Source organism: Triticum urartu, chromosome 2 (assembly GCF_003073215.2).
Source record: "Triticum urartu cultivar G1812 chromosome 2, Tu2.1, whole genome shotgun sequence".
Taxonomy (NCBI): Eukaryota; Viridiplantae; Streptophyta; class Magnoliopsida; order Poales; family Poaceae; genus Triticum; species Triticum urartu.
In genome coordinates, this window is record NC_053023.1 from 619,012,857 (window position 1) to 619,035,695 (window position 22,839).

General features: G+C 51.4%; 1 protein-coding gene across 2 annotated transcripts; it reads right to left on the reverse strand.

Annotated features, from left to right (window-relative positions):
- Window positions 1–1,247: 1,247 nt before the first annotated feature.
- On the reverse strand, window positions 1,248–5,552 carry LOC125539222 (trihelix transcription factor GTL1-like). Of its 2 annotated transcripts, none has more exons than XM_048702603.1 (3): window positions 4,537–5,552; window positions 2,077–3,688; window positions 1,248–1,959 (listed from the first exon to the last, which is right to left on the reverse strand). In XM_048702603.1, exons 1-3 carry the CDS (start codon window positions 4,914–4,916, stop codon window positions 1,948–1,950), a joined length of 2,004 nt encoding a protein of 667 aa, XP_048558560.1. In that variant the 5' UTR covers window positions 4,917–5,552; the 3' UTR covers window positions 1,248–1,947. The 2 variants fall into 2 exon arrangements, with proteins under 2 accessions (XP_048558560.1, XP_048558559.1); XM_048702602.1 differs by having other exon boundaries at window positions 1,248–1,963; window positions 4,537–5,539.
- Between the last annotated feature and the right edge of the window lie 17,287 nt (window positions 5,553–22,839).

Genomic DNA, 22,839 nt, shown 5'->3' on the forward strand with positions numbered 1-22,839 from the left:
GCGGGAGAAATAGGTCGGTGGAGTCATGATGGGCCCACAAGGGTGGGGGGCGCGCCCTTCGTCCTTGTGGCCGACTCGTGGCTTTCCTGACGTGCACTCTGAACCCTCTGGATGTCTTCTGGTCCAAGAAAAATCATCGCGATTTGGACTCCGTTTGATATTCCTTTTCTGCGAAACTCTAAAACAAGGAAAAAATAGGAACTGACATTGGGCTCTAGGTTAGTAGGTTAGTCCCAAAAATCATATAAAATAGCATATTAATGCATATAAAAGATCCAAAAGAGACAATATAATAGTATGGAACAATCAAAAATTATAGATACGTTGGAGACGTATCATATAACAATGGGTGGGTTTACATATGAATGGGTACATAACAATCTAAATGATAAGCCTAGTCTCAAAGAGGGCATGCAACTTTATGAGTATATTCCAGATGAACCCACCCATTGTACATATTATGCACTTTCTTTTTAAAAATGACACAGTAGGGGTTTTCCCTGTAGTTTTTCGTCACAAAGAATCTATGCATCACAATTCTATTTAATTCTTCAATTGTAGAAATGGAATTTATATTTCAAAAGAAATATGGCATGTCATATGAGTTTTGTTTTAGTACAATGAAATGTTTTTTAACCAATTTCTTCCATTTCACTTAAAAGGCCGAGTGCATGCAAGTAAATAATTGACTAAATGACACATGGCCATGTCACTAGAGAAAGAATTTTATTATGCTGTGCGCACACTTCAGTTTCCTGATCCTACTACCAGTATGTGGGGTGAAGAAAAATAATTTTAACAGTACAAGTGGCTTCTTCTATAAACTACTCCCTCCGTTCCGAATTACTTGTCTTAGATTTGTCTAGATATGAAGGTACCTAGCACTAAAATGAGTTTAGATACGTCCGTATCTAGACAAATTCAAGACAAGTAATTCGGAACGGATGGAGTAGTCTAGTGGTACTTAGACTGATGAGCTCATAATTTCAAACACCGAGCTTAAGAAAAGTCATATTGGCAAGGTAAAAAAATAGGTCCACTCCAAAAAAAAGGTGGACCACGTAGAATCTCTACAATGAATGAAAACCAAAAACATGTGAACATATGATCGAATCGCCACACAAAGTTCCCGCAAAAAAAAAAATAAGAATAGCCACACAAAGTATACACTGTAACAACATTTATACTCGCAGGTAAAAAGGGGGGCGACACCACGGTAAAAACAGTTTTCGGCCCTCTGATGAGTCTGATCCAAGTTACTTGAAATGTATGTAATTCATGTATACCCGTATACAAACCTGTATACCGCCGAAAGAAGAAGAAGAAGAAGAAGAAAACAGACATCAGGGACTCTTACATCGATGTACAATTCTTGGCCTTAACACGAGGATGAACACCTATGTTACGCAGGGACTTGCTTGCTCTACCGGCCACCCCCTCTGCCTCCTTGGCCGGTTTAGGGGACAGAAGAGAGGCTCTTATTACACAGAACGAATCAATAAATTAATGGAATGGCACGAGAGGAATTACAAGGTGAAAAGGAACGGTCGTCGTCGGTGATCGATGGTGTGATGTGATGGCGATGATCGACTCGAGGAGGTGACGCATGGAACGGTGACTCGGTGATGGTGATGGTGGTGATGCTTCGAGGTTATTGTCTGTCTGGAACTGGAAGTATGCTGATGATCCATGGTGCTGAGCGCGCCTACTGAACCATGGCGAGGAAGGAGCTCGCGGGGGTCGATGTCGGCGCCGCTGTCGCCGCGGTGGTTGGTGGTGGAGGCGCATTGTTGGTGCCGACGGGGTTTGGCCTCTGGAACTGTATCCTGTACTGCATTTTGCCGTCGTCCTCGCCGTCCTCGCCGTCGTCAGTGTAGTCATCGCCCATGTCGTCGCTGTCGGTCTCGTCCGTCGTGAACTCCCGGTGCGGCTGCTCGTTCAGCTCCCTCACAGCGTCTTCTGGCTTTACGGCAAGCGCATATCCGGTTAGTTTCCACCCCGAAAAACATCCATCGTGATCGACCGATCGAGCTCAAACACGCTAAGCTGCAAGGTAAAAATGGTGTGCGAGATTACCTTTTTTACGCCCAGGTCGAACGTGGCCGTCCGCGGCGTTGTCTGCCCGTTGCTTGTCGGTACCTGCGCGGCTCCGACTCCTCCGTTGTTCCTCTTGTCGGTGTCGTTGATCTTCTTCCCCTCGATCTCGATCTCGTGCCGGTTCAGGTTCTGATGCTCCGCGACGGCAGGGACAGGCACGACGGCGTTGTTGGCCGCGGCGCCGCTGCTGCCGCCGCCGTTGTGCTTCTTGCGGTAGATGGCCTCGAGCTGGTGGAAGTACGGGCATGTCTTGGAGTCCTCCGGCCGCCTCTTGTTGCTCTCCTTCACCTTCTTGAAGTACTTGTTGATGTTCTCCCACTTCTCCTTGCACCGTTTGGAGTTGCGGCTGTAACCCAGCCGCCGCATCCCGGCGGAGATCTCCTCCCAGAGCGGGCCCTTTGGTCCGTTCTCCTGGTAGCGATTGTCCATGTCCATGCGCAGCTGGATAAGCGCGTGCACCTCCGTCTTGGGCCACCGTGACGACGACGGCCCCCCTACGCTCTCCCCTCCTCCCAGACCAGCGGCCTCGACGACGTGCTGCTCCGTGGCGACGGGAACCAGCGCGAGTGATAAGCCGGCAGAAGTCGGGGCCGGTGCGCTGCGGGGCGTCCCGGCCTCTTCGCGCGTCGTTTCCTTGTGCTGTGGTGGTTGCGACGGCGGTTGCTGTTGGAGGGGCGCAGCTGGGATGGGCTGAGGCTGAGGCTGCGGCTGCGGCTGTGGCTGCCGTGTGGCCTGTGACGGTGGCGGTGGCGGCAGGTGCTGTCGAGGTTTCTTTGGCGGCGGCGGGGTCTGGACCTGCATCGGCGTTGGCATGGGGATGACGACGGGTGGGACATGCACGGCCTGCCCACCGATGCGCTGGAGGAAGGCGATGATGGAGGCATCGCGGGAAGCTGCCGCGGCGCGCTCTTGGGCGAGCTGCTCCTGCTCACGGTTAAGCCGGGCCACCTCCTGCCGGCGCCAGGCCTCCTCCCGCGCCGTGCGCTCGGCCTCCCTCTTCTCCATGGTCTCCAGGAACCGCTGCTGCATCTCCTCCTGCCTCTGTACGACCTGCTTCATCACGCCCTCGAAGAAAGCCATCATCTTTTTGCTACCCCCGCCGCCACGCTTTCGCTTGCCGAGGCCGTCCGGGCTGCCGCCGGTCTCGGCCGTCATGTCGTCGTCCTCGGAGTCGTCGTCGTCATCCGACTCAGAGTCGGACATGCACGGGAAGCTCAGACCTTGCAGGCTGACAGGCGGCGGCTGGGGAGGCTCCACGGCGGGCGCAGGCGCCGCCGAAGATATAGGGGCCGGCTGCATCGGCCCCGGCGGCGGCGGCATTGCGCTCATCGGCTGCGGCGCGGAGAAGGCGTGCATCTGCGGCGGGGGGGCGGCACTGACGACCAGAGGCAACTGCTCCTGGTGCTGCTGGTGGTGCTGCGCGGCGGCGGTGGCGGCGTGCAGTGCCTCGAGCTCCTGGAAGAAGCGGTAGCTCTTGCCGTCCTGCCGGCCGGCGCGGCCCTCCTTGGTGCGCTTGTAGTACTTGTGCACGTTCTCGAACTTCTCCTTGCACTTCTTGGCGCTCCTCTTGTAGCCCAGCTCCGCAAGCTTCCTGAGACCAAAACCAAGACAGAAACGGAAGGTTAATTACTCGCGTTGCGTGGTACTACAACCAATCAACCAATCAATCAAAGGACTGAAAGCAAGAGAAGCAGAGCGGATTAAATGAGCAGCGGTGCGTTTACAGGAGGAGGAGGAGGAGGAGGAGGAGGAGGAGGAAGAAGAAGAAGCTTCGCGTGTGTGTCTTCTCTTTTTCCTCCTCTCCGGGCCGACGAAAGAGACAAGGAGAGGGAAGGGCGAGGAAGGAAGCATATAGGCAGAATGGGAATTAGTTAAGCGCAGGCCATCTCGTCTTTTGAGGGGCGAGAGAGGGGAATTGAAGCCGATGGCAGTAGAAAAATGGGGATGGAAATAAACAAAGATGCATGAGTGAGGCCGCATTGGGATGGGAGAGAAAGGCTGCCTTCCTTCTTTTCCCAAAAACTGAAAGCGAAAAACAGTGGCAGACTGCGCCTGCAGCCTGCCTGCCTGCGCCTGCACTCACACCGTGGTACGAACGATCCCCAGGAGCCCGCCCCAGATTCTTACCGCCACCCTACGCCTACCACTCCTCCTCTTACTCCACGGCCTCGCTGAAACCGAGGCGCATTTCATTAGATCGGCCAGGAAAGGCAAGGAAAACTAGAAATTCGAGGAGATAACAACAAGGGCGCATAATTTGCCATCATTTCATGTGGAACCATACCATCCCATTCCAACCAGCGCTAAATTCCACGAAACCGTTAGCCGCTTGCGCTTGCGCAGGGGGAAATCATGGCCGAGACAAGATGCCGCTGGGGTGAATTGCGAAATGCGTGTGGAAATTACCGTGCGATTTTACTTTGTCGACCTCTTTCTTACCTGGAGACCTCCTCCCAGAGGGGGCCCTTGAGGGTGGCGTCGCGGAAGGTGGTGTCCATCTCCGACCGGATCCTGATGAGGGCCAGCGTCTCCTCCCGCGGCCACCGGTTGCCGCCCGACCCCAGCCCGCCGCCGCTGTGCCCGCCGGAGTCGCCCAGCATGTCGTCGTCGGGGAAGCCGCTGGCGCCGGCGCCCGACGCGCCGGCCAATTCATCGTAGCTCGGCTGCGGGTTCTGCTGCTGCTGGTGCTGGGTCGGCGGTGGCCGGACGCTCAGCGGCACAGGGCCCGGAGCCTGCTGCGCGGAGAACGGCCCCATGTCCGCCGGCTGCGGCGGCGCCCCGTACTGAGACGCGTCACCCTGGTGCTGGTGCTGCTGCATGGATGATGCCACCACGGTACCACCGCCTCTCCTCCGCAAATTGTCCGGCGGGGCACCAAGCTAGCAAAGGAAGGCAAAATCTGTATGTGCAACAGGTGGTTGGCTGTAGAATTGTGTGGAGCAATCGAGAGGGGGCAGGACTAGTGAATTGTAGGGGATTAATTGTGGTTTCCGGGCTGTGCTCCTAGCTCATCTCCTTCCTCTCTCTCGCACACACACCGAGTGAGTGTGGTGCGGGCGGAGAGGGAGAGAGGGAGAGGGAGGGAGTAGAATTGGAGGGAGAGGATGAAATAGGAAAAGGAGCCCTGGTACAAGTAGGGAAGGGAAGGGAAGGGAAGGTCCGGGGAGGCGAGAGGAGGAGGACGCTGGCTGGGGAGGGGAGGGGGGCGAGAGGATGGTGAAAAAGAGTGGGGGGAGCGTGGACAACTGGAAAGGGCCCAAAGAGTGTAAGAAAGAGAGGGAGGAGAGAGGAAGCTGGCCAGGCAAAGGAGAAGAAAAAAGAGAGGGAAAGTAAGGGGGTGCCCCTACAAAAGGGAGGGCTGCTGGTGCCTCTACTGATTGATCTCTCTCTCTCTCTCTACCCTACGACTCTTCCTCCCTCCCTCCCTCCCTCCACCGATCGATCTCCCACCAAGAACCAAGGTATACGAGATGTATGTATGTATGTATGTTTGCACACTTTGTATGCGCCGACGACGCCGTTTGTTACGGGGGCGATGGCGTTTTATAGCGGCTGGTCCAGGCAGGGCCTGGGCCTGGTGAGGCGATAGATAGATATGGCGGGATTAATGAGCCGGGCATGCGGACAAAAGAGGGAGGGTGCGGACTGCGCAGGCAGGCGGTGAAACGGAAACGCCTGCACGGTGAGGCCTCACCGGACACGTGTGCGGCCCCCGGGCCGACGTGGCGCGGCCATGCCGGGACAAGTGCGCCGCGCTGACATCGCCCTCGTCCTCGTCGGAGCGCGGCGCGTAGCCACACATGACACACAACCTCTCACGCCGCGCGCGTGCATGCATGCATGCACCCATGCATGGGCGGCCGGCAGCCCCCCGCGGCGCCGTGCCACATACGCGATCAAAATGTCTCTCCCTCCTACGCGAAATACGGTGGAGATAGAGCTTTTCTTTTTAGATAGATAGATAGAAAACGGTGGGGATAGAGTGACTGGATAGGTATATCTCCTAGCCCGCTTTCTATCTTGGAGCTACACCGATATATCTTTGTACCAGTAGTAGTAGAAAAGATTTGCCTTTGCGTACGTGCATGCCGGCCGCGTGCCCGCGTGCATGCATGGGCATCCTCTCGCCGCGTACGTGTTGCCGCGCTGCATGCATGGCGCGCCGTGTCGTGCTCGGGTCGAGCGAGCCCCTTGTATCTACCCGCCGCGGGTCGTACCGAGCCCAGACGCGCGCCTCGTCACTGTGTCGGCAGGTTCAATGCGCGCGCGCGCGTGGTGAAAAACGTACTGCATGCGGCGCAGGTTGGCGCCGCTGCTCCACAATTAATAACGCAGCTGCTCGTCGTCTAGTTCCAGATAGATAGACAGATATCGCGCATTAGTTCAGCGGATTTCAGCATTAGTCGGGCAAGATATGCGCATTTGTTTAGCGCGTTCGGTCGCTAATCTGGTATGATATGAGTATCCTTTTTCCCGATCTATACTCGGCTCGGCTAGATCTACGTATGCATGTGCATGAGAAGCATGCCCGCGTGGTTGGTCTGCTTAGGCAATTAATCACCGCACCCGCGTCGTGAATGAACCTTTGCGTATCGATCGATCCATAATTCCTCGTGCTGCACCTGTTGCTGTAATTTCGACGACAGAGAATTAATAGTGGCTTATATACATAAAAAATAAACAGAGTAAAATAAGAGAGTGCGAGCCCTGGACGCTAACGGCTCAAAACGGAGTGGTACAACGGTGCTGGGCCCCGGGCGAAACGGACGGTTCTGAATTTCTGATGAGGCGTGGACGCCGCCGCTGTACAACAGCATGGTTGGTGGTGGGCCGGGTACCCTGTAGGCCCACAGCAGCAGTAAAAACTGCCTTTTTACTTCCACCTCTGTTGCTAAAAAAGTTATACTGTAACTCATCAAAAGATTTTAAAAAACTGTTTCTCAATATGCATTCAGAGAAACTATAAATGTAACAAATTAAAGACCCTCCGTGTATACCCGTACCACCCCATGCATAATTAGACGTGTACAGTGCTGTACAACTGCACATGTGTCCGGTGTACTAATATTACGGTAAAACACCACTTGCTGAGGCCCACCGCAGCCTGTGTTTTTAGATTCCATTGGAAGCGTCCCGTCACAGGGCTCACATGTCAACCAGTAATCATGTTTGCAACCCTGGCACGTATCAAATTAGTTGCATTTTTGTATCAGTATGTCAAATAGGACGATCTGTGTGTGTGTGTGTGTGTGTGTGTGTGTGTATACTACAAGGATAAGCCAGGCGATCAATCAATAATTACAAGGAGTGTGGACGAAGCAACAAAGAATATGCAGTACATGCCGTGGTTGAAAATTTCACACCCAACCACCCGGCCGCCACCACTAATTAATTCTTTGTGACTACCGCAAGAAAATTATACTATGCCCGTGGCCATGATTAATCGAAGCAGCAGGCTAACTTTTTATTTACTGCGATGAAAAACCTAGCTATTTGGACCACGAACAGATGGATAGAGCCCAGTTCTGGCGTGTGACACGGAAGTAGTTAGTAATATTATTAGGCCCAATCAATCAGTGTCTTAATTGCGCAGTCGTGTACATGTACTACCTTTCAACCATCTGCTAATAGTGCTCGATTTTTTCCACTCAAAAAAAAACAGTGCTCGATTTTTCCCTGACTTGTTTTTTTTTACTAAAACCGGGAAATATACCCATCCCAGATAATAAGTATATATCACTAAGAAAAAGATGGGCCCCGTGAAACTGAATGGCTTGTGAGCTTGGAGTACAAGCATGTGCTAATACTAAAATATTCCCCGATTTATTTACGTTTACTAAACAGGGGTATTTGTGTATTTAGACATGTATCCGAACGGAAAAGACGGGCCCGGCGAAACAGAATGGCTTGTGAGCTTGGAAGAGAGCAATAATACAATCTTTTTATAGCTAACCAACAAAATAATGTTTGGTGCGTGCTGCGATGCGTCTGGGCCTCGGCCTTGCTGTGCCATGCATTTGCCTAACAGTCATGCATGTCGCATTTGTTGCCATTCCACCGTTGCGCCATCTCTCCGCTGAATTATTGCGTGCACGGAAAAAAGAGCACGTACGCCAAAATCACCTCCTCCTTCAGTTTTCCCCTGAACTTTTTCTGGTACCCGCCAAGTTACCTGACGAGCCGTGCGGCGAAATGTTGGAAGCCAGCGTGCGCATAGACGGCAGAGTTGAAATTCTTTCCCAGAAGAGACGATGAAGAATTGAAGAGGGCGTCGTTAAAAAGTTAGCCATGCATGCATGGCGTGGCGTGGCTGAAATTTGGAACGGGCACGGTGCTGGCTTTTGGAGAAGAGAAAGAGGCCGCGGTAGGCGACAACGGTGCACCGCAACAGCGGTGCGGGGAGGTCCACCCTACGGGACGGGGCGTAACAAGGAGGCTACAACGGAACGTGGCGGGCGTTTATCGAGGATCCTACCCCACACCTCCGTCCAAAATTCCTACCGTGCCAGCCTGGTAATACGTACCACCTCGGCACACCACCCATGCACCATGCTCCTGGCCACGCGCGGAGAAAAATGAGAACGTTTGTGCAATTTTCAAAGGGCAGTACCTGGTCGACGCGCAGCCGCCCGATGCCAGCCATTACAGCCGTTCGATCTGGCTTCCCCGTTTCGTCCACCTCGCCCCGCACGGGATTGACTCTGTCCTGGCTCCGCCTCCGCCTCCCCGTGAGCCCTCCCACCTCTGCCTCCGCCTCCGCCTACCTCGCCCCTGCCTGCTTGCAGCTTCGATGGACACTCATGTCGTCGACGCCGCCGTGCCGGGCGCAGCCCTGCCGTGACGGTTCCGGCTCTGCTTTGGCTGGTTGTAGCAAAAATGATTGCTAGTTCCAGCCAAATCAAATATGGTTCTAGAAAAAAAATTGTAGCAAAAATCATGACAGTGAGGGCAACAGCTTCTTGATTTGTAGCAAAATAGAAAAGGGGTTTTAGCAAAAAAAATGATGTAGCAAAAGAAGTGATGGCGGTGACGGCACCACCAACCTTCAATTGCAGCAAAATAAAAAGAAGGTTCCAGCAAAACATGAAGTGGTTCCAGCAAAAAAAAATGCAGCAAGCAAATTCCCCCCCCCCTCCCCTGGTCCGCTAGCACTGCACCTCGTAGGTGTCGTCGGGCATGTCCGCTCGCCTAGCACCGCACCTCGTCGGTGCCGCCGACCTCGTGGTGGGTGCCTCCCAAAGTAGCGCCATTTGTGTGTGTGTTGGGGGGGGGGGGACGTGTGAATGGTGGTTGTTAGGTTGGCGCGGGCTCGGCGGCGCTCATTGCTGGCGAGATTTATTCAAGCCGCATGGAAAGAAAGATATGCGAGGGGATAAGAGGAGGCTTAGCGTTGAAAAATGAGTGGCTACGAAGCGCATCGTGTGACGGGATAAGGAAGGCTGAAGCGGTGTGTGCGTGGACCCGTTGCCAGGTTGGACGTGACCGACGGAGTTTCAGCCGATCGTTCGGCCCGCAACGTTTTCCTTTTTCAAAACGCGTTCACACAATGATTTTAGAGAAGGGTTGTAGTATAATTTTTCATGTCCATAATAGAAGGATGGTAGAAGAGATAACTAATGAACAGGGAGGAGCTCCCGCTCAAAAAAAGAAAAAATAGGGAGGAGCTCACCCATGAACGCTCTCGCATCTCGTGAACCCAGCACCTACGGCCTAGTTATTTTGGCAGCTTACAAAATACCCACAAAATGACCCCCCCCCCCCCCCCCCCCCGCAAATGGGTGGAGGAAGTTGGATCTCGGATACAGTTGACTTATTTCTCGATCTAGTGAAAACTGAAAAGTGATGGCCACAGGGAGACGACATCCTAAAAAACGTCGATCAAGAGGGCGGTTCTGGCGGTGGTGTGGGTTTCAAAGGAGGAGCAAGCGAGGATGTTTGTAGCGGGAATGCCAGCACATTGACCAGGTTGCGTGGGCAGCGACAGAGACAGAGTTCTTATTCCGAACCCAACGAGGCAGGGTGGAAGGACTTTGGGGGTGCAAGCTCCTCATTCCTAAATCCAAATCTCCTCGGAGCCCAGTCATTATCGTCTTCCCCACTCGATTTGAGCAACTTTCTCTGTCGCACACAATTAGTACAAGGCTCAAAAGGGAAAAATACATTCACATCCCTCCATCAAAACACTTCAATCCTTTAACATAAACCTTGAGGAGCCCCCGATTTAAGTCAATCCCCTTTGAATTCATCGTTGACTTGATACTCTTAGAGGTTGGAGACTCCTAAGCAGTAGAAGTCCACGGAAAGGATTAAAGTCTTTGAAGGAAATATGCCCTAGAGGAAATAATAAAGTTGTTGTTTATATTTTCTTACATCATAATAAGATCTTACAAAGGAGGAGCGGCGGTGTATTCTTTGAAGGAGGAGCGGGCGAGGATGTTTGCGTCTGGAATGCCATCACACTGGACCATGTGCTTGTATGGACGAAGGCAGAGTCGGAGTCCTCATTCCAAACCCAACCAGGCAGATGGAATGACTTGGGAGTGTAAGCTCCTCCTTCCTAAATCCAAATCTCACCCGAGCCCGACCATTATGTTCTTCCCCACTCGAGTTGAGAATTTTTCTCTCTCGCACTAAATTATTCCAAGGCTCCAAAAAGCCAAAAACATTCACCCCCCCCCCCCCCCACCCCACACACACACACATCATAACACTTCAATCCTTTGAGGGAAAAGTTAGAGGAGCCCCCAATCTAAATCAGGGCCCTTTGAGTTAATTATTGGCTTGTAACTCTTAGAGGTTGAAGACTCCTAGGTGCTAGAAGTCCCCGGGGAGGAATCAACCTGTGATATACCCCAAAGTTCGTAAATGTTTGGAAGCCTCCTCGAGGCTGGTTAGAAAGCTCATCTATTCGAGTACGTCATACAGCACCGAGGAAAAATAAACAATACCTAAAAATATTTAAAAAAAAGTTAAGGCCCCCCCCCCCCCGCCCCCTCCCGAAATACCGTTGTGGGCACTCGATGATGCCACATTACTCCGTGAGTTTCAGTCTATATGTTCTTTTGCCGTAAGTGTTACTTGGCTCTAGAAATATAGGCACCCCACCCATATCACACATGTACACACCATGACAACTTTAAGCAAATTTGTAAGGCATGGCAAAAATTACAAAAAAAATGGTACTAATCACACGACAATTGTACTTCTTTTTTTCCTTTTCTTCATCATGGTATATTGTAAGGCATGGCATTTTTTTCTTTTTTCCCTACACATATTGATGGTCACATGGCAATTTTCAAAGGTTTTTGTCCTATTCAATAATTGAAAATTATAAAAATAATTGTAGGACTTTTTTTTGTACCACCGGCATTATAATTTTATTTTCCACTGTTATTGTAATTGTCAAAACGGCAACTTTTTCCAGAATTTTTAGCGGTAGATAGTTTCATTTTTAGAAAATATGTGGTAGATTTATTCACCAGAGCATGGCAACTTTCCTTTTTGTGATGTGGCTGTACGTAGATGCATTTCACTAGTAATAGAATGCGAGTAGTGCTACACTTATGGGAAGATTTTTACGGATTGAATTCACAGGATGATCTATTGATGTGCTGGTTCACAGTGAAAATCATGGGGGGGTTCTACAGTGAAATCAGGGAAGGTTAGTGTGGAGGAGGACATTTACAGAATGCCGACTTAAATTTCTGTAACGGGAAAGCACGGAACTAGTAGGTATTAATCGACTAGGATCTGGGGATTTGGAGCATAGCACATTGTGGCTGCCAGCCAGCCCGTCACTAAGACTAGCCACAGTGGGAGTAACTTCAGCAATAACTTCAAGTCCAACTAAGCAAATTTGTCTATGTGGCAATGAGTTAATGAAGAGAGCGGTAGTTCTAGTAACTTAGCTAGTTACTGTAACATCACATGTCCCAATGCAGTATGATATAACATAATAAATTGAGGTTTGCATGACACCACATCTATGTTACTACCCATTATGAAGATAGTAATATAATCTAGGGATATATGTATGTTACTAGTGTATGTTACTCTCCATTGTTGCTAGTCTAATGCAGAGGCACTACAACCGCTGGAATGAATACTAGTAGCCTTCTGTCAACCGTAGTGGTAGTTCTACACCGTAATCATACCCCGTTGATCATCGCCAAAGCAAAGTTACAAAAGGACGGGAGCATTTGCGTGCGTTTGGTGCGGAATCTAATCTCGCGTGCATCCAGGTGGCGCACGATCGACCTCCTGCACTTGGCATCTCCGTGATTGTACAGCCTGATCCATCTTAACTCGAGGTGATAATGATTGATGATGCCCATGGGAGCATTATAAAAGTGGACCTCAAACTCCAAGTAGTAGACAAATGATGGGCGTACATAAAGCGGCCAGAACGAAATAACTTTCTTTTAACTGCCGGTAGCAGACATGTCGAGGTTGACATTGTTTACAAGGTTTATGCCTGAAGCCTGACATGCTGTTTTTTCATACTTCCTTCTTTGTTTCAAAATAAGTGTCTCATTTTATACTAACTCTAATATAAAGTTGTACTACGCTTGACACTTATTTTAAGAGGAGGAAGTATAAGTAATTGCATGTCGCGGGGGTTGTGCTTTAGATGCTGTCAACATGGGAATGCGATGAAGCAAACTAGAGTATAATTTACACGTATCATCCTGCCTGTTGTGCTCTGGGTGTGCAAGAGCATGCCGTTCGCGTTGTCCGCGCATTTGCTAGACGCAGAAGCCACATCGTTACTTGTCGAGCGCGATGATCTCATATGAGGCCTGAAGCCTGAAGTCTGAAGAAAAACACTTGCTCGGTCCATCATGTGAATTCAACATGCCAGCAGAGTGGTGAAATTTTCAGGCATTTGGAGACCCTTGGAAGGGAAGGAATGTTGGATCGTTGAAGAAACGAAATCTGCTGATAAACTAAACAGCTACTACTACTGTGGACCAATTGACATGAGGTGCTCCTGATCTGGTCAATAAACAATAGTGCAGCTTACCCATCGGTTCCTGTCTGTTTAACGTGCAAATACACCCCCCTTGGTACCCACAAGTAATGAGAGAACAGTTACTGCAATGCAGTGGGATTAAATGTGAAAACTTGATAAACGTTTTACATGTGACGACGGATCGGAACGGTCAGAGCCAGCATCTGAAATTTGACCCCCCCCCCCCCCCCCCCCCCCAAACAAAATTTCGATATTTTTTCTGAAACTAACGGCAGCTAGCCTGCTGCTGGTTGTTGCCCTGTTGCTGTACTAAAAATAAGTGAACATCTGATCATATAAACTTTCCTGTCGGCCTCCGTTTTTTCTTCTTCAGAAGCAAAAAAACACACACTTAATCTGTTCCAATACACGCTGTATTATACTAGCAGGGTAGTAAACAGTTAGAACGTGCCCATCTTGATGGTTGCTGAAGAAATGAGGCGGAAAGCAGACACAGGCTGGATGCCGCAGCGGTCCGGGAAAGCATAATTTATTTGTTTGTTTTCAACCTTGGGGAGGCATAATTACAAGCTGTAACAACAAGAGCGCAGCAATCATGCACAGTTGGTTATCTGAAACAAAACAATTGTGAATTGTCTCTGTTTGTTTAGCTGTTGGATAGTTAATCATTGGCAGGATACCGGATGAGATAGGCCAAGCATGCCTAGCTAGCATGACGCTGGCTACTCTTATCTCCAGATAAATATCGTGATGATCCGGTGATACTTGCATAAATATTACTTTAAACATCGTGTTTGCTAATAGCAGCAAAGTCAAGCATCTGTTCTTTTTCATGTGTAGGTATGGCCCGCTTTCGGTTCAGTTGCTAGCCTTGACAGTTGACGCTTTCCCCGGTTATCGCACGGCTCTTTTCTGACATCGGGGATTCAGAAATGTTACTGTCCGGCACGTCTAATTCTCTGCAGTTGTTCTTAAGGTTGGGGTCAGGGTCAGGGACTCAAAATGTTACTGTCGCGTCTAATTCTCTGCGATCCTTGGAATTGTGAGCTGCTAGTCAATGACGGGGACTCGCCATCTCTCGTTTGCCTGTGTAACATGGGCACAAGCCGTCAAATTGTTCAGGTTAATTAAGCGGCTTGGCGAGACGATCGATCGACTGTGTAGCGTGTACGATGTAGCGCCAGAAGAGCACTACGAGACAAGCGCGTGTGCCATCAATAGATGATTGATTAGTTCGTCCGCGGATTCCACAGCTCTCTAACCTATTCAATGAACGGCATTCGTCAAGGCTGTGTTATTCAGCGATCCACTGTCTGACAACTACTCTGCGCTGCTCGAATTATTTCCGTGCTCTAACGTATACGTTTTCTTTTCTCGTAGAGTATATGGTTTTAACCATGTAAAGAGAATTGCCCACGCTAAACTCTTCCTCCCTGATTTCTGGTTGGGGCCCCAACGTGATCCAATAAGATAAGGCCGCCATCAGCCCGTAACTATAATCAGTAAGTATCACCCCGTAACTCTAGCAAAGCTCCGTCCGGAGTCCCGACGCTCGCTCGCTCCACCTTGGATACGTCGCCCCATCTTCGATCGATCGATCCATCCATCCGTCCATCAGGACCACACTGCCGCTGTAGCAGCTGGGTCTTTTTCTTTCCTTCCTCACTCGCCTCCCCTTCTTCCTTCTTTGTTTATGCATGCACAGCACAGACGGATCGCATCTGGATGCCGCCCGGAAACGGATCGAGCAAGCTTGGATTCCACTTCGGTTTTGTTTACTGTCAGGCACTCGGCTCCTCCGTGTCCGCATTTGAACTCCCATGGCGCCAAGAAGAAAGAGATGCCTCCGCTTGTGTGCAGTCTCCGGAACAGTACACCCTGGGCCGCGTGCCTAGCTCGTTCTATCTATCTACATATGGCCGGGGGTTATCATGTTGGCTTTTACTCGCCCCGCGCTCATGCCGGCACATGACCCTGTTCTTCCATCCTGGACGGTCGATCCATCGATCCGTCTCCTCGCCAGCCAGGCGCGCGCTATGGCTATCAGCTCGTCGATCGCATGTGTGGCCAAGGCAAAAGCGCTCGGCTTTCCGCAAAAGGACGCGCGCGCTCCCTCCCGGCGTGGGCGTGGGTTAAACCGCACCGCGCGCACCACCCCGCACGGCGGCCTCCATGTTACCCTGTTCCCCGCGCCCGGCTGGCTAGCCCTTCCTTTCTGGTGACTTGCGACGCCCGAACCAGCCTGGCCTGGGGCGTGCGAGGCGTCCGATCGGTGATGGTCGGCTGTGATTGCTTTGCTCGATCAACCGGCCGCCGTAAAAAGGCGTGAGCCGGGGAAGGGGTAAATAAATTGATGGGCTGATTGATCGATCAATTAACGCCGCGCGCGGGCGGGCACGCAGGGCCGGTGTACGCGTGTCGGCCGGCCGGCTGCATGCGCGGGAGGGCGATACGTACGACTGCGCTGTGGAGGGTACGGTGAAAATGGGCAGACACCAGTACCGCGGAATGAAAGCCGCCTTCCCTCCTCCTCCTCCCCCTCCTCATGTGCGCGCGCGCGGACACTACACTGCTCTACTACTCTATGTACCAAACCGCGCCGGGCCGGACCGGACGTACGCATGGCATGACTCGACCGTTGCCACGGCGTGGACGAGCGGAGTGGGTGGTCGTATATAATCATCCATCCATCCATCCATTCATTTCACCTCCGGCGCCGGCAGGCAAGGCAGGCACCAACTGACGTGAATGGACGCGAGCTTTGTGGTGTGGGGAGCTCTTGTGCGGCTGTCAGAGCCGCTGTCTTTCAGCGCAAGTACTATGTCGTGATCTGCTGCCGCACGCCTGGCGCCTCCACTGTGGTGTCAGATCGGCCCGGTTCCATGCGCTGCGCTGCTGCAACCGAATTTCACTGGCTGCTCGTACGGACCGCGTGACAGAAAGGCGCGCGCACGTACGCTCGCGCTCACTCGCGGTTCAGCTGCCTGCCTGCCTGCCCCGGGGCCCTGGGCGGACGGACGACTCGGCTCAGCCTGAGAGAGAGCTGAGAGAATAACCAACGCCCGCGATCCTGGACAAGCCTACAGCGTGGCGCACGCGCATCCGTCGTCCCGTGCGAGCGAGTGAGCGAGTGAGTGACACTGTCGCTGTCGAGCCGCGCTGGATGCCCCTGCTCACTGGCAAATCGAAGATGACAGGCACCGATCGGTCGATCGACCGGATCATGCACGCCCCACTGTTCCAAGCCGAGCGGTCGATCGATCCATGATCGGTCTCCACTGTCACTGATCCGGTCGACCATTCGTCCGTTCGTTCGTTCGACTCATAACTTGCTGCCCCATCCCTCTCGATCGGCGGTCGGTCGGGTCGATTGCGTGACGCGAGAGGGCGCGCGCACGCGTCCGGCGTGCATGGCCAGCCCGCCCACCGTACCTCTGCCGCCCTACGTAAAACCCGAGTCATTACGTACCACGTAGTACCATCAACGGACCTCTCCCAAGTCCCAACGTAGGCCATGCGGTGCAGATGCTACCCCTCGATCGCACCTCCAGGGCGGATGAGCTGGGCGGCGAGGGCTACTGTTCATGCAAGTAGTAGCTACCCCTCGCCACATGCCGTGGTGTGGTGTGGTGGTCCCTTGACGCAACGCGAACCCACAAGTGCCTACCACCGCACTGCAGTGCAGGTACGGCCGATCGAATCTCACAGGGGTTAACAGGCGCCTCCTTAACAGTCCGTCCCAGGCTTAGGTTAGGGTTGGCACCATCTATCAGCAGCAATGCTGCAATTAGGCTGTAGCTCCACGTAAAAGATACTCCTATATAGGAAGCCAGGGCCCAAGGACCCGTCCGGGAATATAACCATGTTCGTATCACTTCCCGTGCGTAAAGACGCCACGTTGTGTGGCATGATTACCATGATGCACCGCTGCTGCTCGCCTGTATTCGCCTCCGGTAACCAAGCTGTAACGGCACACGTGTTTCCATGGTTGTACTTACCAAGCTAGCATGGGAGCACCTGCGTGTAGATGGATGAGTGGGACGCAGATGCACGCACGCACGCACATATGCGTGCGGTATACGGCACCACATCGGCCCCATCTCCTGCCCACGAGACGAGCTGAGCTAGCTAGGCTGTGGGGGCTGGCGGTGCATGCATGCATGCATGCTTGGTTGGTTGCAACTGTCAGCCTCCACATAAAGCGTGCGTGACACCTTCATTGTTCGCCGTCGCCTAGGCCGCCGTAACCCATCACGAGCAGTAACCGTGATCCGCCGTTCGCCGGGCCTTTCACGCCCGCGCCGACAGGTTGGAACCGGGCGCAGCGGCCGGCCCCCGCCCATGCCTGCCCGTCCGCTCGTGCGTTCCCCGGCCGACCCATCCGTGCGCGCGCGCAGAGCCTGCCCCGGCCGTGGCCGGTCCCGCGCCGGCGCGCGTCACCTTAGGCCAACTACAACGCACGATTCCAAAAAGACGTTCGTTTTGACATGCTTTCGTTAATAGGGTCGTCCATGTCATGTCCGGTCGCAAATATTCAAAGAAATGCCGACAAAATTAAAATAAACGCAAACATAAAAACATAATTAAACAGTCTTCACGGCCTCAGAACGCCCCGTGCCCTTCGCCGTCTCCTCACGCGTCCTCGTCGCCAGTGAGGTCGATTAGGATGGCGGCGTCCAGAGATGGACCGGTCCCTGAAAGGCAGGAGGCTCCTGGAAGGTGGGAGGCGCCTGCACCACCTCACCCCGTGGCGACGTCTCGCGCTCCGGTGACCGTGGCGGCGTAGGGCACAAGTTCACGGCCCCATGCCGTTGTCCATGTCCGCGGCCGTGCATTACCAGCTTCACCGCTAGCCCACCAGGCCCGCGTGGAACACGGCGACGGGCTCCTCCACCAGCACCTCCTCCCTCATCTCCAGCTCCGGCACGCCCACGTCGCCGGCCGCAGAGAGGGCAATCATGATGTCCAGACCCTCCCATTGACGCTCATCGTGTGTGTTCATGGAGTCTTCCATGACATGTTGAAGGAGTCGGGCCTCCTCCTCCTCTGTCATGCGAGGAGGTGGTGGTGGCGACGACGTCGGCGTGATGCCGCGCACCAGCGTGCGCTTGTGCATCTGGGGAGGGCTGGAAGCACGCGTGCGGCGCTCTGTATGTGGCCGCCGCGGCCCCGATGAGGTGCCGGCAAAGAAGGACGCGCGCCGCGTGTCGTGCTCGTCCCGAAACCATGTGTCCCACAGGGTGGAGTTGATGGCGTACTTGGGGTCGTAGAACAGGTCGTCTGGCAGGAGGCGGCGGCGGCGTTCATCTCCTCGCGACGGGCACGATCGCTCGTCGGAACCGACGGGATCGGCACCCGATGCGCGGACATATGCCGGTTATTGGCAGGTGAATGTCGCTCCAGGGAAGCGACGTCTTCGTCTCCAAATAACGACGGCAAACATCCACGTAGATGTAGTGTCGGTCGCGCTCACCCGCGATCGTAGGGGCGATGGTGAATGCGGGAGGCGCGGGGGCCCTCCGTGGGCGTGATGCGGGCTCAGCTTTGACGCCGCGGCGGCGGCGGCCCGAGGACGAGCCAGCCTTGTGGTCGTGCGCTTCCTTGCGGCCGGTGCTCCACCACACCATGGTTGTCGGTGGCCGGCGAGCTCGAGGAAGGGGAAGGGAGAGCTAGGGTTCGGGTGTTGGGTTTCGAGGAGGCAGCAACGACCGAAGTGGGAGCGTGGACTACAACCAGTCCACGACTTCCCATTTAAGAAGGACGCCCACCGCGCGCCTGGGGCGGATGACAGATGAGGCCGACCGCATGTGCGCATTTATGTTGGACGGTGGGAGGTAGGTGGCCGCCTGCCACGCGGCCCCGATGCGGACGAGCGGCACGTCCGTTTGTTGTCCGCGTGTATTCAAATCGTGCACATGTTTACGCTCGAAATGAATCAAGCCGGACACGAAACAGACAAGATGAGTCCAATCCGTTCCGCGTTGGACCGTTGGGTCTGTCCGTTTTGCCCTAAATGAACGGCCGGACGGGATGGGGTCCCGCGCTGGAGCTGGCCTTATCGCCGACGCCGAATCTGGCCGCCGGTCCACAGGTCGATCTCACGTTTCTCGGCTCGCGGCTCTGGCATGGTCGCGTGCGCCGTCCCATTACGGCATGCCTGTAGCAGCCGTCACTCGTGACATGCGAGGCGGCCGGGCAGCTGGGCGATCCATGGGTAGCTTACTGTTTACTGGTCAGTGCTGGTAGAATCTTACTGCCGCTGAAAACAATTAAGCACTGCGAGACGGACGACAGGCGATTATATTAGATCCAATCACGGCCGGGGTGCATCCAGATCTGACAGACAGACAGGCCTGGATCAATCGCAAGTGAATCCCAATCTAACTGCCTGCCCGATTTGACACCTCGTCCACGTTCGCGCGTGGGACGGGCGGGCGGGCGGTTTCTTGCTGGCGCCCGGTGATTAAACGTGACGACGATGCGCCCGATCGAGCATCCCTAGCAGCTGGCCCCATCCGCCCAGATGTCGCAACTTGGAGAGTAAAAAAGAGCATATATATACACACATAAAAGCACGACATGATGCCGCCGTTGCAGCTAACTTAACCGCAGATCGAATCGCGGCGGTGGATCACCCGATGGATCGATCCATCGGAGATACAGTATAAAAAGGTCCCATGATTCCGCCATGACCTCAAGTAGCGGCCGGTTGCAGGCTTTGCAGCCGCCGGCCTACCTGCCTGCCTGCACAAATCCCTCAAGCCGTGTACTTTGCTGGCTCCTCTTTGCCATATTATACTCGTGGTAGGATCGGCCTCATCTAATCTAATCCAGCTCTCCCCCCTCGGACATCTGACGGAGCATCTTTCGAATGGCCGGCCGGCCGGCTGGTGTTCACCGCGCGAGCGTCGGGTGGGTCGCATGTTCGCCGCGCGCGCACCGCGTCACCTCGATCGGGAATGTTCGCGCCAAAAGGGGAGGGGGGCAGCTCGTGGCATTTCTTCCGTTGCTGCTGTGTGGTGTTGCATGCGAACTGCATAGCACCGGGGAAGGCTTCTTTCGTGGAGATCCAACTGAAATGATGCCCGATATCTCTCAAAGAATCCCTTGCTTTCCTGGCCTCGTTCCATAGGCGGAATCAAAGTAGGGTTCGTCGCTCGTACTGGCTAATACTTTTGCCGAAAGAACGCAAGACCCGTGATTCATACACCACACCTACTGCAAGGGCATCGGCAGTGCAGCCGGTACTTATAATGGGGGTACTTAACCAATAATACAGCGAACACGCAGGCGCGTCGTTGTCGGCGTTGCCGAGGACAATGGGCCTTTTGGAGCTTCCGAGGTGGCATCAATTAGAGAAAAATCAGTTCGGCGTTCACACTTCACACGGAGGAGGAGAGAATGCTTTCTTTGCCGCGGTAATTGTTGTGTTGAGGTCGTTGTTGTTGTCGTTGCGTGGCAGAGCATATGTTGTTATAGTTATAGTACCGACTGCCTCCCAAAGAAGATAGCTTGCGCTTTCCTGAAGCCTGACAGAAAGATTGTACTGTAAAGCTTGCAAAGCTGGAGAAAAAGAAGTGGACTACGAGCACACCAGTGTGCCACGCATATTATCCTTCGCTGCACATGCTTTTAGGAAGGCTTCTGACACAAGAAGCATCCGTTTTGGGCGTACGGCTCCGCCCTGCTCAACCACACGACACAGTGTCAAAAGAAGGCTTGATTGACGGGCCATTAGCCTACTCGGGCTGAGCAATACCATTTTAGCTAGATTTCAGTCAGCTGGATTTTTGTTTTGTGGTCAATCGATTTTCTGACCCTTGGATTGTGTTTTAAGATTTGTGTAGCTTTTATTTTCTCTGTCACATTTTGCTGGTGTTATGGTGCTGTTTGGATTCGATTGACGTCTATTTTGGGTCAGTCGATTTCCTTGTTGGACTAGATTTTGGTGTGTGTATGCTCTTTTTTCATGTGTTTGCTATTTTTTTTGCACGTGTATGTTTTTATTTTTTATTTTTCGGTTGAGCTTTTTTTTCTTTACGTGTTTTTTTGGATGTTGAGTGCGTGAAAATGTATACATGCAAGTACTACATGTACAAATTACATCTGAGTACTGAAACTTCACTTTTATATATTTATTCTACATATTATGAAAAGTGCACTTTATGCTAATTGTGTGGAAATTTTTGTTTTTTTCATTTTTTTTATTCTTTAAGGGTAATACCAATGCTAATTGTTTTGCTAATTTAATACATTCTGTTATTATTTGTATGTATGCATGAAAGTACAATACAGTATGTGTGTAAATTATACTAGACTGCTAAAGTTGCATTATTATATGTGTATTCGCTACATATTATAAAAAGTGCAATTTCAGTGCAAAGTTGTGTGCAAGCTATTTCTTTATTCTCTTTCTTCTTAAGAGTAATACAAATGTTGCTAATTTATTTTCTCTTAAAAATTTTAATTTGTTTTATTATGTTTAGTTTTTAATTCATTTCCTGTTTTAAGGATGATACCAATGCCACTTATTCGTTCCTTGTTTAAATTTTTTCTTTTTACGTAAAATGCACTATAATATGTTTATTCTTACATAACTAAAAAGTGCAATTTATATGTTTATTCTTAAAGGGTGGTACCAATGCCACTATACTTCATTTCTTCTAAGAATTTTTTTTTCTTTTTGTGTTTGTAAGTATACACACAAGTATGATACACCATGTGTGTAAATTATAATGTAAGCAAAAATGGCACTGTATATGCTTATTTTTCGCATATTAGAAAAGTGCAATTTCAGGGCATACTTGTGTGCAAGTTATTTTTAATTTTATTTCTTCTTAAAGGTTTCATTTACCCAAAACTTCATTAGTTTGTTTTGGTTTTTGTTTTTATATTTTCTTTCTTCTTAAAGGGTTTTATTCTTATGTAGAAAACTCCACTATTTTGTTTTAGTTTTAGTTTTTGTATTTTGTTTTCTTAAAGGTCTCATTCATCCATAGAAAACTTCATTATTTTGTATTTGTTTTAGTTTTTTATTTTCTTTCTTCTGAAAGGCTTTCATTCTTCCCTAGAAAACTTCATTATTTTGTTTTTGTTTTTGTTTCTTACTTTCTTTCTTCTTAAAGGATTTCAATCTTCCATAGAAAACTTCATTATTTTGTTTTTGATTTTTATTATATTTCTTCTTAAAGGGGTTTATTCTTCCCTAGAAAAATTCATTATTTCGTTTTCATTTTAATTTCATTTTATTTTATTTTCTTTCTTTAACGATAATACCTTTATTTTTGCATATTATAACACAACACAATTTCTGTGTAAATTGCGTGCAAATTTTGCCATTACCTGGTTTTTACCGGAGAGTTGGTTGCTTTTCATGCTGCATCTGCTGCCCCGGGTGCTTCTGCAATTTGTATTGTGGGTATCCTTGCATGCAACATGCATTTGTGGGCGTGATTTTGACGTAGGCTTTTACCGGAGGCAGGGAAGCAAGCAAGGCACACACGTAAACAAGCTACGTGGAGCGGTTGCCTGTTATATGCAGAACAAAGCCGTGAATGCGTTCAACTGACACCTATTTTGGGTCAGTCAACTGACGTGTAGGCGCTCCCGAGCAATACAGGGAACTTTACTTTACTGAGCCGAGAGCTCTTTCCGAATGGAAGCCCATCAATTAGCAAGCCACGAAACAGGGAGCAACTAGTTGATGAGCGCTCTTTTGGAAGCCTCACAACAATCAACGTCACTTGACACTGATAATTGAAAGAGTTCTT

Excerpts from the sequence above, each read along its gene's own strand:
- LOC125539222 (XM_048702602.1), bottom strand. The coding sequence starts at position 4,916 with ATGCAGCAGCACCAGCACCAGGGTGACGCGTCTCAGTACGGGGCGCCG. Across the intron at positions 3,689-4,536 it reads CTCTGGGAGGAGGTCTCCAG|GAAGCTTGCGGAGCTGGGCT; the intron begins GTAAGAAAGAGG and ends TTTTGGTCTCAG. Across the intron at positions 1,964-2,076 it reads TCGACCTGGGCGTAAAAAAG|CCAGAAGACGCTGTGAGGGA; the intron begins GTAATCTCGCAC and ends CTTGCCGTAAAG.